At 36.6% G+C, this 19,932-nt stretch overlaps 1 protein-coding gene across 1 annotated transcript; it reads right to left on the bottom strand.

Annotated features, from left to right (window-relative positions):
* Positions 1–11,770: 11,770 nt before the first annotated feature.
* LOC141576719 (guanylate-binding protein 6-like) lies at positions 11,771–13,611 on the bottom strand. The gene is made up of 2 exons (XM_074360139.1): positions 13,371–13,611; positions 11,771–12,621 (listed from the first exon to the last, which is right to left on the bottom strand). The coding sequence occupies exons 1-2, from the start codon at positions 13,489–13,491 to the stop codon at positions 12,236–12,238; spliced, it is 507 nt and encodes a 168-aa protein (XP_074216240.1). The 5' UTR covers positions 13,492–13,611; the 3' UTR covers positions 11,771–12,235.
* Between the last annotated feature and the right edge of the window lie 6,321 nt (positions 13,612–19,932).

The raw sequence follows: 19,932 nt of genomic DNA, 5'->3' as shown, positions 1-19,932 counted from the left end.
GTAAGCATTTCTAGAAGCCAGCACTCAAAGCATCTTGGGATGGATACTCTGCTGTAAAGAGACTAAGAGAGTTCAATATCAGCTATCAAAATCAACCTCATAAAAATAATCATATTAAAGAGTATGTAGAGTAAAGAAACTCAGTGTAGAGTTTACTAACAGCTGCTCCAAGAACCCAAATCAACCACATAAACAAAATTGTAGCAACAGTAATAAAAACAATATAACAGCCACTCTTATTGGACACTTTCTACCTTTAAGGAAGTACACTTACTATCTCTAATCCTCATGATCACACAGTAAATTAGATATTATTCCTACATTTATGCAAGTGAAGAGATTAGACTTAACATATTCTAGGTCACTTAGCTTGGTTCTAGAGCTTAGTCTCAGATGCAAGCTCTCTGACTCCAAGGCCTGTCCTCTGTCCATTACTTACACAAAACTGTCCAAAAAGGGGTGAAGAAATGAGAAAAGAAAGAAAAACAAAGGGTAAAAATAGATAAGAGAATAAAGTGGTAAGGAAAAATGTATGAAAGTATAGTCATGCATGGGAGTGCCAGGGCAGGATCAACAGGTTCCCCTGTAGCTCTTCATTAGCACAAATACCCTCCAATTTGGTCTAAGCCTTCTGAGGCGAGCTTCATCAAGGCTCAACAATGCTGAACCCACAAATCCTTTCAATGTAGCCCTATTTCTACGTTTGGTTTTTGCTGAGAAGTCTGAGGAAAAACTCCCTTAAACTTTCCAGAAGCCCAATTGTTTGAGAGCATCTATGATACATACTGTATCTCCTCAGAGAGTCTTTTTCTGATTATGTCATACTCCAAGGATGCAACCATAATGATTCTGAGGTTTAAGGAAAAGAATCTTCAGTCATGTCCTTCATTTCATATTTGACCCCTCCATCTTTTTTCTTTTCTTTTCTGGCAACACCCTTGATTTGTTCTTTGCTTGGAAACCATTTATGAATTTAATTTTAGGATCATTTCCCTTCCTGGGAACTGCTGCTTTGTGTCTTCCTATTCCCCTTCCCAAAATTGAGTTTATGGTCTCCATAAGATTATATATCATGACAAAAGTATCTTACAAGTCTCCTTCAACTTTCACTGCATTTTGCAAATTTTGATGGGTTGTATTTTTATTTTTATTTCATTGAATACATTTTAAAATCCCTCTTGAGACTTATTTGACCTATGTATAACGTAGAAGTGTGTTGTTTACTATCCAGGTATTTTAGGACTTTCCAGCTATCTTTCCATTGTTGATTTCTAGTTTAATTTCACTCTAGTCTGAGACATACATTATAACATTTCTGTTCCTTTCAATTTTTAAGGTGTGTTTAATGATACATAATGAGGTCTATCTTGGTGAATGTTTTATGTTAGCTTGAGGAAAATATGTATTCTGATGTTTTTGGTATTCTATAAATGTTGATTACATCCTGTAGATTCCAAATAGAAAAATCAATCAATATAATATACCACATTAAGAGAGCAAAGAAAAAAAATGGTCATCCAATTGATTCACAAAAATCCTTTGATCAAATTTAATAATTTTTCTGTTAAAAAAATACTAAAAAATTAGGAATAGAAGAAAACTTCCTCAACATGATAAAAACCATGCATGAAAAATCCACAGCTACATCCTACTCAATGATGAAAGACTGAAATCTTCTCCCCTAAGATAACAAAAAAGACAGTAATGCCCATTTTTCCCTCCTCTATTTAACATAGTATTAGAGGTACTAGCCAGTGTAATAAAACAAGGGAAAGAAATAAAGAGATTTAAAATTGGAAATGAAGAAATAAATTCTCTCAACACACGACAAGATATTAAATATAGAAATATCAAAGATTTCACCAAAAAATAGAAAAAATGAACGAATTCAGCAAATTTGGAGGATACAAAATCAACAATTAAAAATCAGTTGCATTTCTATACACTAACATGACAATTCAAAAAATTAAGAAAGCAATCCCATTTAAAATAGGATCAAAGTGATTAATTAAAAATAAATTTAGCCTAGAAGAAGAAAGATTTGCATACTGAAAACATTGCCAAAAGACAAATAAGACATAAAGAAATAGACATCCATGTTCATAGGTGGGAAGTTTTAATATTGTTAAGCTGTCAGTACTACTCAACAGATTCTACAGATCTCATGCAATTCTTATCAACATTCCAATATTTTTTCCAGAAAATAAAAAGTTCTAAAATTCATAGGGAATTTCAAGAGATCCCAAATAAACAAATAAAAAATCTTGAAACAGAAGAACAAAGTGGGAGATATCATACTTCCTGATTTCAAAACTTAGTACAAACTATTGTAATCCAAATAGACATATAGACGAATACAGTAAATAAATCTTCTCATATGTGGTCAAATGATTTGGTAAAGGTGTCAAGACCATTCAGTGGGAAAAGCACAATATTTTCAACAAGTGATACTGAGGAAATTCGATATTCACATGCAAAAGGATGAAGTTATACCCTTACCTTCCTCCATATTCAAAAATTTACTCAAAATAGAACAAAGATCTAAATGTAAAAGCTAAACAAAATCTCTTAGAAGAAAACATAGGGGAAACTCTTCATTCTATTGGGTTTGGCAGTGATTTCTTGGATATACACCAAAGGTGTTTGTAGACAACAAATGAAAAAATAGATAAATTGGTTTTTACAAAAATTTAAAACTTTTGTGCATATCAAAGGACAATATCAAAAGAATAAAGGGTAACTCACAGGATGGGAGAAAATGTTTACAAATCATACATTTGATAAGAAATTAATATACAGAATATATAAAGAACCCTTTAACTCAGCAACAACAAAAACAAAAACAAAGAGCTCATTTCAAAAATAGTCAAGGACTTGAAGACACCTTCCCCAAATAACAAAGATAAATGGCCAATAAGTACCTGAAAAGGTGCTCATCATCATTATTCATTAAGGAAATGAGATACATTTCACACACATTAATATGGTTGACATTTCTTTAGAAACAGAAAACAAATTTTGGTAAGGATGTAGAGAAATTGAGAATCCTGTACATCATTGGTAGGAACAAATTGAACAGCTAATGTAGGAAACAGTATAACTATTCCTCAGAAAATTAAACGTAAAATTACCATTTGATTCAACAGTTCAACTTCTAGTTATATATCTCAAAAGAACTGAAAGTAAGAACTCAAATATATAGTTGTACACCAATGTTTATAATAGCATTATTCAAAACAATATAAAAAAATGGAAACAATCTAGTTATCCAATAACATATGAATGGGTAAATAAATTGTAGTGTATTTGCTGGTCAGAATGGCTGTCATCAAAAGAACACAAGCAACAAATATTGGCAATGATGTGGAGAGAAGAAACCCTTGGTGGGCTCTTGGTGGGAAAGTAAATTCATGCAGCCACTGTGGAAAATAGTATGGAGATTTCTCCAAGAATCTCAAAATATAATTACTATATGACCCAGATTCCACCCCTGGGTATATAAAAGCAAAACCAAAACCAAAACCAAAAACACTAATTTGAAAAGATACATGCATGTCAATGTTCATAGCATCATTATGTACAATTGCCAAGGTATGGAAGCAACCTAAGTGTCCATGAACAGGTGAATGGATAAAGAAGATATGATATACACACACACAGAGATAGATAGATATAGATAGATATAGTATGTATAGATATTTATTGTATACTACACACACACACACACACACACACACACACACAATGGAATACTACTCAGCCATAAAAAATGAAATTTTGCCATTAACAGCAACATGGATGGACTTGGATGGCATTATGCTAAGTGAAATAAGTCAGACAGAGAAAGACAAATACTATATGATATCACTTATATGTAGAATGTATAAAATACAACAAACTATTGAATATAACAAAAACAACAACAAAAAAAGAAGCAGGCTCACAGATATAGAGAACAAACCAGTGGTTACCAGTGGGAAGTAGGGCAGGCAATAAAGGTATGGAGGAGTGGGAGGAGTGGGAGTAACACACTATTGAGTATAAGACAGGCTACAAAGATGTACTGCACAACAAAGGGAACATAGCCAGTATTTTGTAATAACTGCAAATTAAGTGGAAATGTGGAAGTTCTATAATAATTAAAAATTAAAAAAATAAAATAGAGTGTAGTACATTCTTACCATGGAATGTTATTCAGCCTTAAAAAGAAGGATATTCTAACACATGTTACAGTCTAAATAAACCTGAGGACATTATGCTAACTGAAATAAGACAGTCACAAAAAGAAAAATACTATATGATGTCATTTTTATGAGGTATCCAGGGTAGTTAAATTCATAGAAACAGAAAGTTTACTCACACTTACCAGGAGCTTGGGGAGAGGGAAATGGAGACTTGTTTATTGAATACAGAGTTTCAGCTGAGCATGATGCAATGGGTTGGAGGTAGATAGTGATGATGATTGTAACATCTATGTGAATATACTTAATTCCACTATATTGTACACTTTAAATTGTTAAAATAGTAAATAGTTGTGCATATTTCATCAAAATAAAATAATTAGGTACTTTAAGTGGGAGGGAAATAGAACTTGATTGTCTGCATTTTCTATATTAATGGACAGTCAGCAGGGGCAGAGAGAGATTGGGGCCTTAGACCAAATATATCAGGGGAGGAATTCATTACTCATGTTTTATCAGGGACTGTTTCCTGGGCTAAGAGTGAGCACCATATTCAATGCAGCCTGGGACCACTGTCCACAAAATAGTGGTCAGGAAATAAGATCACATTATCTGAAGTAAAAGGAATTCCATCCAAATAACACTGTTGAGTGGCACAACCACACTTCCATGGAAAAAGAGACACAAGGAAGAATATTCCAGAGTTGTCATATCATTCCTAGTAGAGTCATAGAAACAGAATCCACTTTAGTTTGTTTAAACATAATAAATTTGTACAGGTGATAAAGGAATAGAGATCAAAGAACACAAAATTCTTCATCAAAACCTTTACTTTTTGGCCTATAGGTAATGAGGGATATTTATTACCCTTTGAAATAATAAACAAATGTCACACTTATTCATACATCCAACCATTAATCTATTTATTCATTGTTTCAATCACCATGCACTCTAGGTTTTACCTTACTTTAAAGTTACCATATTTGGTCCTTAGGGCTCTATAATACACAATTATATCTCCAGGCAAGATGCACTAAGTTGAAACCAAACTTAAAAAATGACTATTTGGTTGCTACTTAGATTCTTGATCACTACACATAAAATATTTATATATATACACACACACATACACATACATACACATACACATATCTATATACACACACACATCTATATACACACACATATATATATATACATGTATATAATTACAATATTTATTTCTGCCTAAATAACATTATGTAAGGCCCATACAGAGTGTAAGCTGCATGAGGACAAGATCTTTGCTTTTCTCTCTTTACATAATCCAGAACAATGGCAGGGAGGACATAAGAATTTAACAAACAATGTAAATAATTAGAACCAAGCATTCCTTAATGAGAATTAGAATAGATGTGTGAATAAATTGTTAACTACTTTTTAAAGCCTTTTTATTTTTCTAAGTGACCATTGTCAGTTTTATTATTTTTTATTGAAAGAAAATAGAAACAGTATTTCAAAGAGATATCTGCACTCATGTTTATTGCAGCATTAACCACAGTAGCCAAGAAATGAAAGCAACCTAAATGCCAACACATGAATGGATACAAAAGATGTGGCACATATACATATACACAAGGGAATATTATTCAGTCACAAGGAAGGAGGATATCCTGCCATTTGCAACATCAATGGACCTTGAGCACATTATGCTAAGTGAGATAGGTCAGAGAAAGACAAGTACAGTGTGATATCACTTGCATGTCGCATCTAAAAAAGACAAGGTTTCTCTTTGCTCTTCAATGCAGGGTGTGTCTAGTCCAAGGGATTAGAACATCTGCTTAAGTCAAGCTCTCAGTGGGAACAGATATACAGATATTTCTGTAGAATAGTTTACTTTTCCATTAAACCCCATGATACATTGGTCACATATTCATTACTATATGGTTTCTTCTTTAAAAGGCAAAGCCATTCATTCTTCCTTCTGAACACTTGAAGCCACGACTAGACGGAGTCATTTAAATTCTCCAGTGGAGATGAGTTAACATCCTCGCAGAGATACTGAGACTGTGGTGAATAAGGTCACATAGGGGGAAACTGTACCGAAAGATTTTCTTCTGCTCCTCTGGTCCTTAAGTCAAATTAGAGACCTTAATCTAATATCTAAAATCCAAACAATCTATTATCTCAGAGGTTTGGTGTGATCATGGAATTCTGGCAATTGAAAACAATCACACATGTGTCAGCTTTTTGTTTTTACAGAAGTTTCTTACTAAGTACCCTCTGTGCCTAAACATACACTATGAAGATGTAAAGAAAATACATATATATATATATATATATAAAATGGTGTCTGTCTTCAGACGAACTATACTTTTATTTGAAAACAAATACTAGACCAAGTTAGTTGCACCTGGGCCAAGACTGTGTTCATACAAGGATGTCATGTACCTCTAACAGGGAGACTGTGATGTCTTTTCAGGATCTGAGCATCACTCCTAGCTTGGATCCTGATTCTGAGAGTCCTTGAAGTGTTTGGGTATTCTCATTTCCCAGCATATGGATCCAAGTACATTTCCAGAGGTCCCCTAGGAGAGGCACTGTGAAAATCATTATCATTTATCCTCATCCCAGAGTTGCAAGGTCCTCTCTCCTGGGATCCTGCCCTCCCCTCCAGGTGATAGTTCCATCATCTGAAATTGGTTTAGACCAAGGGTACGGGTTATAACCTTTTATCAATGTAACCTCTCAGCTTCCTATAAATATCCTTGATTCCAATGGTTTCCTCCCCATTCTTTTTTTCTCTACAGACACCTTGTTTTATTTGCCATCTTCAGAATTTTCTCTGGTCAGGTCTGCTGGCTGCCACTCCAACCAAATTATAGACTGAATGTTTGAATGTGTTCTCCAAAATCTATTTGAGGAAACCCCAACTACCAATGTCCCAATGTGCTTGGAAATGGGGTTTGGGAGGGATTAGATAATGAGTGTGGGGCCTTCATGCATCTAATTAGTGCCTGTATAACAAAGAATCATGAGATTCATTCTCTCTGTCTCTCTCTCTCTCTGTCTCTCTCTCTTCACCATGCTAGGACACAGTAAGAACCTTGTCATCTGTAAAGCTGTAAGAGGACCCTTACCAAGAAAATAACAATGCTGGCACAGTGCTTTTGGACTTACAGCCTCCAGGACTGGGAGAAATAAATGTTTGTTTTGTAAGCCACACAGTCTATGGTAATTTGTTATAGCAGCCTGAGCTAAGACAAACCACAATGCTCATTACTCTTATTGTATGTACTTGAATTCTGATGTTTAAATGCCAACACCTGGCCTCTGTGTGTCTGGGTTTTTCATTCCCCATTACTATCAAGGCATCCACTTCTGCAGTGGTGCATCACCCCTTCTGTACTTGTCTACAGCAGAGACGCCACCACTGAACTTAAGGATGTTGGGAATTCCTCTCACCAGTGAATATTCTTAGTGTTTAGTAATTTGTTTCTAAACACTGTAAAAGTGTAATTGAAACCTATGAAGCAAAGGTTACTGTTGTTGAGATTTCAAGGGGTAACAGGAAAGTTCATACCTTATTTTTGAAGCAAATATAAGGGATTAAAAACCAAGGCCAAAGCAAAAACAAGATTAGGATGCAAACGTTATTTTCTAGTATTCTGATCTTAGTCTTAGATCCCTCATTAAGCAGGCTAATGTCATTTCTGGAAGCAATGAGCAATTCCATTTATTCACATTCCATTTACTATTTTAATTATTAGTATTTTAGTTTGTTTTCTTTGTTATTCGAGAAATAACACAAGCTAACTTTGCAAAATTGAAAATATAGTGTATATAATGAAAAGCATGTGTCCTTTCCATCCCTGATGCCAAGCTGCCCTCTCCAGGAAGAACCAATGATACCAATTTCTAATGAATCTTCCAGAAATGTACTATACATACATGTGTATGAGTGCCCAAAATAATTGCCTTTTTTTTTTTATGGTGAACACATTATACAAACTGTTTTGTGCCTCATTTTTTCACTCTACATTCTATCTTCCAGATTGTTCTATATTTATACAAATAGAGCTCCACTATCTATTTACTAGCAACCTAGTATTCTAGTATAAATGCATGCAAAATATATATTACCAAATTACATAAATGAGCATTAAGTTGTTTCCAATCTTTTGCCATTAGAAGTGAAGCCTCAGTGAAACTCTTGTATATATGTACATACACATATATATGATTTTGCACACATATATATTTCCTAAAACTGAACACACTATATCAAAGTGTCCATGCATTTATTCTATCTAATGTGGGCCAGGCATCAGTATTCTCTAGAAATCACTTTTTATATTTAAAGCATTGCTGGATGAAAGTGAAATGCATGCACATCAGAAATAGGCCAGAGAACATACATGTATATTATATTATATATCTGATTTCTTTACAAGGAGAGCTACTTCTTTTTAAATAGTGAGCTCACTACTTTCATAACATTACCAAGAATGTTAGCTGGGGCAGGCAATAACGAAGCGATCCTTTTGCAAAGGTTGTCCAAGGCTTGTACAAGCAAGGAACTATCATCATTTTTAGTATCAACAATTCTCTCTCCCAAATCATTTATCTCTGTACTCATCTCCTCACATTTCTTTCTAAATCCTTCAGTACACAGATCTTCTTGGACCTAAAAAAAAAAAATAAAAATGAGGAAGGAAGTAAAACTTTTTAAATCCCCCATTTTTTCAAGGATTACATTTTGTCAAATTTTAAAACTTTGTCAGACTATCTTTGTTTTATTCCTAAAATTGTTCTCTCTTAATCATGAAAGGAGACTCTTGTAACAAGGAATATTTCCTGGTTTGGACCTAAATATTAAGAGGAAGTGTAGTTTACAGCCTTAATAATATTCATATACCTTAGGGTTTTGCCAGGAGGCTAAGCCTGGCAAGAGGACAGATGTAATATTTTCCAGTCAAAAAATGCAAATGAGAGGTAGCCTTGGTCTGACTGCACTAATTCTCAGTCCCACTCAGGATGACACTGTCACCCATATTATAAAAATCTGTTATAAACACATGGCCCCTAAATTATAGAAATCTCTTATAAATCATGTTCAGATGAACAATGAGAGAAATCCCTCCAAGCCACATGATAGCTTGGGGATCTGTCCACACCTGGAGGCAATGCAGCAAGTGTAAAATCTATTATTTCTATGTGTTTTTAAGTCTGGACATTTCTGGTAGTTTTATGTCAGCACAGATCTACCTCAGGGCCTTGGGCTGAGCAGGTCTCCTGGTAAAAGGTAGTGATCTTGGTAGAGCGTACTAGTTGTTGTTCATATTAAACACACATAGTTGGAATATCTGTTCAATCAAGCCCTGTGAGATCATATTAAAATTCTCTAAATGGCTATTCAACCCTATTTATATTCTCTGAGGGCTTGGAGTAGAGGGGGGAATACTCATCCTGAACTCTCCAAAGTCTACTTACAGAGCCGAATTTAAAGGTTTTGGAAGGATTCAAAGGCTTCAGGGTTTTAATAAATCACAAGCAGTAGATGCACTTGTGATCTTTGCATGACCATGCTGTAACCTTCACCCATCCATTCCTGGGGTACCAGGGCAAAGCTATCAAGCTCTACTACTGCCACAGCCTGATTCACCTTCAGCTGATGCTCCAATATCTTGTTTGGCTCTCTCAGCAGGTTTTCTCTTTCTCTCACCAGCTTCTCCATCATCTGGACTATGTGTTTCTGGAGACTTCTCTTCTGAGCCTCCACCTGCTGCTGCTGCTCCTGCAGTTTCTGATTCAGCAGCTCCTGTTCCTTCTCAGCTGTCTCCTTCCAAGTCCACTCTTCTGCCCCAGGAAGGTATTAGAGAGGGAAAAAAATAGGCAAGAATTGACCTCCACCCTCCTGAGCTCAGAGGCCAAACCAAATTGAAGAGAGAGGTAGGAAATCTCTGAAGTCCTCCCCCACACCCCATGTCCACACCATCGAGAGCACACTTCAGAATGTGAGAGAAAATGCTCTGCCTGTCTGGCATCCAATCACAGTTTCCTTTGCTGTTTCCAAATGCAGCAGGGTTGTTCCACAGAAAGGAAGGAAGCTCCGGTATTGGGAAGGTTTTGCTCTCACACCTGTCAGAGGGCACTGCAAGAACATACGCATCCCACTGTGAGCCCAGCCCTACCCCGTACCTGCTATGGCCTTCTACCCATCAGTGAGGGCTTTATCTGCCTGCAGGATTTCTCTAGTGCCACCTGGGACAGCAGAAACCTCTGGAGGAACTCATTTGCCTGAGGAACCAAGGAGGAGCACAGAAATTAGATTTCCAATAGGGAAATTAGTGCTGCAAAGACAACTAAGTCCATGTAAATTTTGCTTCAAGTTTAAAGTTCCACAGTGGTTCCTTACAATGAGTCCAAGCTCCTTAGAGTGACCTGTCTCTCTCCAGTCTCTTGCCCAGTGCTACTTCCTTCTCCCCACTCTAGAATCCTGCCAGTCAGAATCATGTTCAGTTCTACAAACCCCAAATCTCTGGTGCTTTTACATATCTGCTTTACCAGTGTGAAATAGCGCCTCTAAATTGTGCTGCTGTTCTCCTCTGCCACTAGCTGGTTATAACTTTAGACAACTTATTTTAACCTGCCTATGCTTCTCAGTTCAGATCTTTAAAATGTTGATAATGTAGATGCTTCTTAATGCTATTTGAAAGATTAAGTTAAAGAGTCTAGGGAAAGAGCTTAACATTTTGGCTATAGGAAACAACAGTTCAATATATATTAGTTGCATTTTTATTGTTGTTTTTTATTATTTTATTATTATTAATTATTATTATTATTATTATTATTATTATTATTATTAATTATTATTATATTTGTTTCTAACACCTAAGTAGCTCTTTCCTGAGTGTTATAACTTGTCTATGTAGTTGACATCCTGTCTCACTTGTGATCATCCTTGTGTACAAAGGCTGACTTGTAAATTATCAGTGCTCAACACTTCAAATATGTTATTGAGTAAAAAAAAAATGAATAATTTCTGTTCTGTCTCTTGTGGATTTAAGAAATCTGTACTCATGGTTGGGAGTTGACATTTGTACTCTCTTCAGGAATAAATAGCATGCAGTGAATCTTAAAAGCCACAGCTGTTTGAATGGCCCCATACTCTCTCTTTATGCATGCATGGAGCTGCACTCTCAGATTTTCAGGAGACCCCTTTGACTATTCTGTAGGTTCCCCATGTTTCCCTTATTCCTCACCTTCACTCCTTTCATGGGCACTTGGTGATATTCCTTTTCAATAATTTCCTTTGCTTTCCTGTAGAGTTCATGACCTCCAGGAACAGAGAAAGTTCCTGCTGAGATACTTTTTATTAGTGTCTTTGAAAGCTGATCAAGTTTAGTCTGGCAGTATTTGATTGATGTCCCTTCATTCTGCATCAAGAAATCCTCTTTCTTTTTCTTTATGATTTCCTAGAGGGAAGAAAGTTAGAGGGCTGTCACCAGAAGCAAGGAACAGAGGAAGTAAATTTCCAAAGGATCTGGTAAAAGAATTGGTCTAACTGTGTTCCTCATGAGAAAAGTATTCTGTTGGAGGACATGTAATAAAACAGCAGTCACAAGATTTGATTTATTCACAGCTCTGAAAACTCTGGAAGACCATGGGGAAGTTCCCTAACCTCCTTTGGGTATTTCATCTGAGCTGTTGGAGTTGCATTACCTAATCTCTGTGGTTCCTTGAAGCTGCCACATTCAGTGATTCTCTCTGTCTTCAATGATAGATACAACAAGGAGCAACCTAAGCTGAAAGTGGCCAGAGATGTGGATCTGAAAAGAGAAATTTTGGTTCCCAGCCATAGGAGTGTGTTCACAGAAAAAGAAGCCAGCTAAAGAATGTCTTGGGTGTTCTGGACAGGCTTGGAATCCACAGAAGTATTTATTTCAAGAGGATATCCATTCTGATTTTTCATTGAAGGTCAAAGAGAGTTCCAGATAAACTGCCTGAGTTCTGGCAGTCAAAAAAGAAGGAAATGTAGTCCTTTGAAACTCTGTCCCTCATGAGAACATGGACTACTTTATCCTTGAGTGAGAGATGAGCCATGGGACCGGTAACAACATTTCTAGGTTTCGTTCTTCAAGGGGAGGCGACATACGGTAAATACTAAAACAGATTACAACAAGATTCCTCTGTAACTCCTGCTTGTCTTCCTTGAAGGAGTGCTCCATGAAGACTGCAGGGGCTTCCCTCTCACAGGCAGCGTGCACCTCCAGCAGCTCCTGCAGCATGTCTGTGGGGAAGCTCACTCGCTGGGCCATCTGCTCGCTGTAGTGGTTGTCTGCCTTCTGAATGGCAGCTGAGTTCTCCAGCTGGGCCAGAGTTGTCACTGCATTCTCCAAGCGAGGTACTGCTCTGCTATTGATATTATCCACGTAGGTCACAACCAGAGTCCTCAGCCCTGAAGAAGCCAGGAAATTTAGGGGCTAAATATCAAGTTATCAGTCAATGGCTCCAGGATTCTGAGACTATGCTTCTAGGGTCATATACACATGCACACACACAAACACACACAAGCACCCCTACCTCCTTCTACTATTATCACCTTCATTTTTTTACTGACTCTTCATTTCTATGGTTTTCCAGGCCACAGGACTAAAAAAGTTAATATCTACTTCTATCTAACATACTAGGGGCTACCTGGAAAATACAGTTCCCCATTTTAAAAATTGAAAGCAATATAGATTACATAGATAGACAGATGAGGCAAAGTGTTCCATGTTTAATTTATTCCTAATTCTGAGGCTTTGAATGGATTTTCAGTGATTTATGGGCTAATATTTATTTTTGGACCACTCTAAATTCTCAAAATATCTTTTGAATTCTCCTTGTGAAGAACACTTGTATAGGACTTCCTTTGAAAACATGCAGTATTCTGTCTTTACACCAAGAGAGTGATTATATTCTAAGTGGAGGATGTTTTCAGATAAGTGGGAGCCACAGATATCATTCACAAAAGTTGCAATTTGGGGAAGGAATTTGTAAAGCCCCCAAAGTGAGATAATTATAAAGTATACAGATTTCTTCATGGAGTATAAATGTCTGTAAAATCAGAATTCTTTATAGAATCAAACAAAAATACTAGAAAGCACATTATATAAAATATTCAACACATAGCAGTCCCCATGGAAATGGGAAAAAGAGACTCACCTTTCCCAGTGACCATGATTCCTTCTGTGAGGGTCTTGGTCCTTGCATCAGCGAAGATGTAAGAACAGAAATTTTTTGTTTGCTCCTGGAATTTAGGATCCAGTTGGTCTTGAGATACCATCCCAATATTGGCTAGAATTTTTTTTTCCTATGTTGGCCAGTCAAAGACAAAACACTTCCATCTTAGAAATAAATGCCTGATGCAGTCTCTGGGTAGATTGGATGTTTGGGCTTTGGGATTCTTCCCTGAGGGACAGAAAAACAGGGATTAGAGTGTGTAGAGTCTTGAGGCGAGGGGGTTACAGGTGTTCATGGCAGGGATTTGTGTGTCTTTGCCATTTCTACACACAGAACTCTTTTAACATAGACATTCAATACTTCTTTGCACATCAGACTTATACCAATGATATAACTGCAGAGAAATTTAGGGAGACATCTGATCCAGTAAAGGAAACCTATGGCTGGTCTCTCCAGACATGCACATAGTAGAGTGGTTGTCTATGATGTGTTTGCTTAACTAGCAGCTAAAAAGATGAAAGGTCACATGAAACTTTCTGCTCAACTCAACCTCATGTAGGAATTGAGCTTTGGAACCAAAAAGGAGAGCTACAAACAAGGGATCATGGACAGTAATTGGAATATTAGGAATGACATCCTCATTATTTAAGGAAAACTGTTTTGATGCTAAAAATAATTGATGCAGTGTTATCTATTTTTTAGTAAAAACCTCTGAAGTATAAATGTACCTGAAATGTAATTTTAAGGTATCACCACTAATCTATAAACTCTTTGAGGTAAATGATTATATCTGGTCCTCTCCTGCCAGCCAATTTCTTAATAGCTGTTTTGAGAAATCATAAATAGAAACATGAATGTAAGAATGAATAAATTGGGATTGATATTTCTCTCAAGGATTCAATAGACACACATCCTTGGAAATGTAACCCATGAAAATAATTTTTTACCTTGTAATTAATTCATGGTTAAACATGTGGGAATTAGGAGAAAGCTATGATGTGGAAGGTAAAATGAATGTTCTAATAATTGTCAGTATTATTGAAAAGGCATAGATTGTAAAGACAGTCACTTCTTCAGGTTCATTTAGAACATATAATCATTTTGTAGATGATATAATTATACAGGATTAGAAAGTTTTATATCCCTCTTTGAAAAGAATAATATGTGAAATCTATATTTTGTTCATTAGATAAGCTTTTCACTGCAGTTTCATGTCTAACAATTAGCTGATTAGTTGTTTTCTTCAACAGAGACAAATTGAAGGAATAGGAAACACAGTGTCCAGTCTTTAGAATGTTTCAGCACCCATTTAAATCTGGATGCTAAATTTAAAGATGTATAAAAAACATATTGGTTTTGAGTAATTTCACTTTACACTTTACTTTTCTTGAGTAAACTTCAACTGTAGCCCCTAGATCTTTGCAACCCACTTTCCAGCCACCATTTCCACAGGCTTTGATTTAGTCTCAAATACAAATGCAATCACAGAGATGAGGGATATTGTTTAGTAGATCCCACACTCTATTGGACTGTACACTGCCCAGGCCATACTCTGATACCTGGAATCAGCTTCAGGGCATTCTCCAAGTACTCATCTTCTGTGATAGGCTGACCACATAACTGCAGCTCCAGGGTGAAATCCCATACAGTCCAGATAAAGTCTGGAAAGAAATTCACAAATTCTGTGGAATCTTCTACTCTATCAGGTGTTTGAGAGGACTTTGCCCTGATGTTTTGCAAGCTCTGTCACATAACTAAGATTTGATTAGGGAAAAGAAACTCACTACCAACAATTCCCACATTTCTCTAGTATAAAAATATTATAAACACACTCTTTTGCCATGGGTCCCCTCTGTTCCACCCAAGAAAACTAAATGACATTAAAGGAGAGACCGACTCTATCCTCATTCCCATGAATTCAGTGAAACATGGTGGTTCAGGACCTGGAAGGATACTGCAGATGCTCCAGGGCCGGGTGGTTGATGGTGCTCATGCTGTTCTAGACAAAGCTACTGCACAGAATCACGGCCAGGGCAAAGATCCATGAATCCTTCTTAGACTCATCCTAGAAAGCACATTAGAACAAGAGAGTTAGAAGTTTACCCCTACATTAGAAATTCATCTGTACACTTCTTCAATCATGGTTTCATTTATTATTTCAGCTAACATACTCACCATGCAAAGAAATTGCTTGAAGACAGATGTAAATGCAGATATCAACTTTGACAATTACAGAGACACTTCTTGTGTTTGCAAATTTTTCATATATAAAAGGATTCTAATGTTCACAGTGCTTTCTTTTTCCTCAATTGGATAAAGTAAAATAACATATACAGAAAAACTAATACAGTACCTGTTGTGTAATTAGGAATTCAGTGATGAGTGTGGGCACTTATTCATTCTGCAAATATTTATTAATCAGAGTCCATATAAAATATACCATAGTTGGCATAACTGGGTATTTAAATTATATCCAATCAATAAATACTTGCAGGAAGCTACTAAATATCCCCCACTGTTCTTAGATTTTAAAAAAGCAATGCTAAAATTGAAAATTTTCTTTCAACATGATTATTTCAAAGCAGTGGACAAACATCCATAACAGTAAGTGCAAAAATGATAGAAGTATCTGTAAAAGGCTTACTCTCAGTAATGTATATAAGCAGTGAAACCTATAGCTATAACACTAAACTAAAATTTAGAAGTCTATCAAGGAAGAACAGAGCTATGAAATTTGGAGAAAGAATATGTGATCTGAAAGCTTCCTCAAAGTCTTGAGCTGAATATTAAAGAACTGGTAAATGTGGAACTGAAGAAATGAAGGTGAACCCTTTAGACAGGAAAACCCAGAGAAACAAAATTAGAGATGGGAGAAGACAGGGATCTTGTAGTTAGAACAGAGTCATTTGAGGGCAGAGGGCAAGTGGAGAAGTTAAGGTGAGATTTCATGCAGCCTAATCAAGGGCCTTAAAGCCCAGGCTAAGTTGTATAAATCATAGCATTGTCTAAATGATGGCATAAACTGGAAATAGTTTTTTTTTTTATTATTATAAATGGCATGTAAAGTTGCTCCCAGTGTAAATGCAAAAACTGTGGTTTATGTTGAGAAGATTCTAAATGGGAGTTTGGGGGGATAAGAGTCTATTCATTACTTTCTTCCCCCAAAACCCAGCTTTTAAAAATAATCAATTAGGATAAGAAGAAGTAGCAGTTATGACAAACAATTATTTCAACAACAAGATTATATCATTGTTTGATATATGGCTTTAAAAATAAGCACAGACTTTCTAACTCCTGTTGAGAAAAAAGAGAGAGCTATAAAAATGTAGGTACTATTTCCAAATAAGTCTCAAAAGGGGGAAAGGAGGGATAGTTCACTTCACCCATTAGCAGAAAGCTAAAACACCAAAATCCATTTTAAATGTTTCTTGTAGGACAAAAACTTACTTTTATAGAACTTGCACATTCAGAGGTGTCTCACAGATTTCCAGAACACTCTGTGAGTAGTTGATGAACTTCATCATAGGAAATGTAAACCCGTCTCTTAAATCCAACCCTCAAATACACTCTTCACCTTGTAGCTGAGAAGGTGAATCAGAAATATTTCCTCACTCACAGATTGATACTTCTCCTCTTTCTTAATTATGCTTAACTCTAAGTTCTCAAAACCAGTCAGGTGCTGCCTGGATTGCCTTTCAAAACTGAAGGACTTATTCCCCCAGCTGTTGGGAGTGCTGGTGGAAGACAGTATTCAGGTGTCAGCCCTCTTAATTAGAAAGGCTGCTGGAGCAGCTCTTCAAAAATGTATCAGCGCCCCAGTCCCAAAATCAGGATAACTCAAAAAAGCCATTCCAGCCATGGAGCTCCCATGAAATTCCCAGAAATTGGGGATTGCAATGCAATGTAATTTCTTCTTCTCTCCAGCCTGCTTCTTTCCCAATTACATGGTATTAAATCTGACTGCAGATAATGTCTTGTCAATTGAACTAAAGACTCTTTTAGGGCAGGACATTTATTTGGTCACTGATATCTACAATGCTAAGTCCAAAGGCCTGGAACTCAGCCGTTCAATAATGACTTACTAAATGTAATCAAGTCTTCCACACAGTGCCAAGAAATAAAAGAATTTATCTAAGACACCATGATAACTTACCTAGAAGTGAGATTCAAACAAATCATAGTTTGCCTTATTTACTATAATTGATTTCTAGATTTTACAGATTAAAGAAGTAAAATTTCTAGGACCATGGAGAGATAAGGGGAAAATCCAGAATAAAAAGTATTTAACTGTGAATTTCTGCTTTACCATTCGCACATCCCCCAGGCTCTAATTGTGCAGAAGGACCACCAGAGTATGATTGGGCTTGCGTCGGTGAGGCACACACCACATCCAGATGCCCTTGGTTTCAGACTGCACTGTAGAGCCTAGAGGAAAGCCTGTGAGGAGAGGGGAGAAAGCAGCATTCAGTTAGAGCAGATAATCTAAACCACCAAGGGGCTACAAAGTCAGATCTATTGGAATGTCAGTATCCCAGCATACGAGTTGGTGCTTTCTCCATTTCCTCAAGAATGTCCTACTTTCTGTGTCATCTGTTTCAAGGAGGAAGGAATATTAATTGTGATAAAGATACCAAGCAAGGGCTCAACATAGAGGCAAAGGGGAATCCATGAATCAGACAAAATGGAAGTCACTGATAATCATAACAAGAGTATCTTGAAAGAATGGTGAGGTTCAAAGCCAGAGGGAAATGGACTGAAGACAGACATGGGAAGAGAAAAAGGTGGGAAAAAAATCAAGATTATATTTTTTGTCAGACAAATTTTTCAAAAGTGGGGAGAGGTGTTAGCCACAGTAGTATATGACATACAGGAAATATTTTTAAGATTATAGACATTTGAACACATTTATATGTTGATGAGAATAGTCCATAAAAAAGCAAAATGTGTTTCAAGAGTGAGTAGACACAATTGTAAGAGTCCAGTGCTTAAGCATGTAAAATAAGGTAGGATTGTGAGAATTGGTAGGAGAAATTTTGCTTTACAGGAATAAAACATACAATATGATAATGAATTACAGTAAGACAGTGGTTTAGCAGTGAGAAATAGGAGTGGAAAGTTGATTTGTTAAGAGAAGTTTGGTTCTCCCTACACATGATCAGGACAAAAATTAAGAAGCTGAGGTATTAGCTAGAATCAAGCAATTGGTCCTTGACCCAGTACAACACTCACCATGATTCTGACCTGCAAGATGGTTCATCAAGTAGGATTTGCCTGTATGATACGGTCCTACAATGGCCACCACCAGCACTGGCAAAGAAATCTCACCAAGAATCTGCAGAGATTTTTGGTTCACTGAAAGCTCCTTGACACTTTCCAGCAGACAAATGGGGTCCATCATTTTGGGTCTGGATGCCATGGCAACCTGCCAACCTAGAAGAGCTTCTTAGTGGAAATCAGATTATAAAGTCATTCTCTAAATCAGACTTATACAAAGCATGTATCAACTTAGGGTAAGGTAAGTAAGAGTTCTGTGCTTTCCATGAGACAAAATGTAACCTAGAATTAGCATACTGCAGAGGTTTTCCCCCATCATTCCCTCAAGTCTCTCATGATATTGGTAGTGAAATAATATAATATCACTCTCCAAAGTGTTATTTCAAAATAATAATATAATTAAAGTTATTGTTATGATGCACTGAAGGCCTACAATATACCAAGACCTTTGATAATAACTTACATATCCAGCTAAACTGATATTCACAAGAGACTGAAAGTTAGAAATTAATATAACTACTTTGGAAATGAGGTAAATGGTTCTCACAAAGGCTGAGTGAATGTCATTGAGAAAGGATTGAAAATCTACATACTTGAGCAAAATGACAGACTAGCAAACTCTAAGCTCTTGTTTCCCCAAGGAGATATAAACAACAACCAAAATACTGGCTAGAATAACCTTACAGTAGTTCCATAAAACAGTCAAAGGTCCAAAGCAACCAACCAAATACCAAATCAAGAAACAGCCTCATTCAAAATGGTAGGAAATTCTGTGTTTTTTCTGTTGCCCTCGGTCCCCATTGTGGTAAGGTCTTTAAGGAAGTGGCAAATCATTTCCCAATTCCCTCCCCTGATTCAGAGAGAGGGAATTTTATAATGTTCTAACCTGTCAGGGCTGCCTCTTCAGGTCTCTGTTTCACCTCACATGAAACTCGGGGAAGGGTGGCAGAGGGGTAGGTGGTGGTAAAACTTGGATATCAGGTGGAAAGAAGCAGCAGGTATTTCTCAAGGAAAAATGTGGAGAGACAGCTCCACAGATGCCTAGAGCAAGAGGTTACCAGTGAATATATAAAATAGACTATCTAAGGCATCAATTGAGTTTCCAATTCCCTTTTTCAAAATAAACAGAGCAGAGCAGACTGCATTTACAATGTTCTGACATCTCATGGGCTGCCTGAAGGACTGTTATGTTTTCCCTTATTTGGATCTTAGGCAGGGAGAAGCAGTGGGCATTGCTTGGGAAAGCTGCAGGGAGAATGACCTGCAGACA

Source organism: Camelus bactrianus, unplaced genomic scaffold (genome assembly GCF_048773025.1).
Source record: "Camelus bactrianus isolate YW-2024 breed Bactrian camel unplaced genomic scaffold, ASM4877302v1 HiC_scaffold_26, whole genome shotgun sequence".
In the NCBI taxonomy this organism is placed as follows: Eukaryota; Metazoa; Chordata; class Mammalia; order Artiodactyla; family Camelidae; genus Camelus; species Camelus bactrianus.
This window is presented reverse-complemented; position numbering and strand designations above follow the sequence as displayed.

Coding starts and splice junctions, on each gene's coding strand:
- LOC141576719 (XM_074360139.1), bottom strand. CDS start 13,491: ATGGTATCTCAAGACCAACTGGATCCTAAATTCCAGGAGCAAACAAAA. Junction 12,622..13,370: donor AATCATGGTCACTGGGAAAG/GTGAGTCTCTTT, acceptor TGGCTTCTTCAG/GGCTGAGGACTCTGGTTGTG.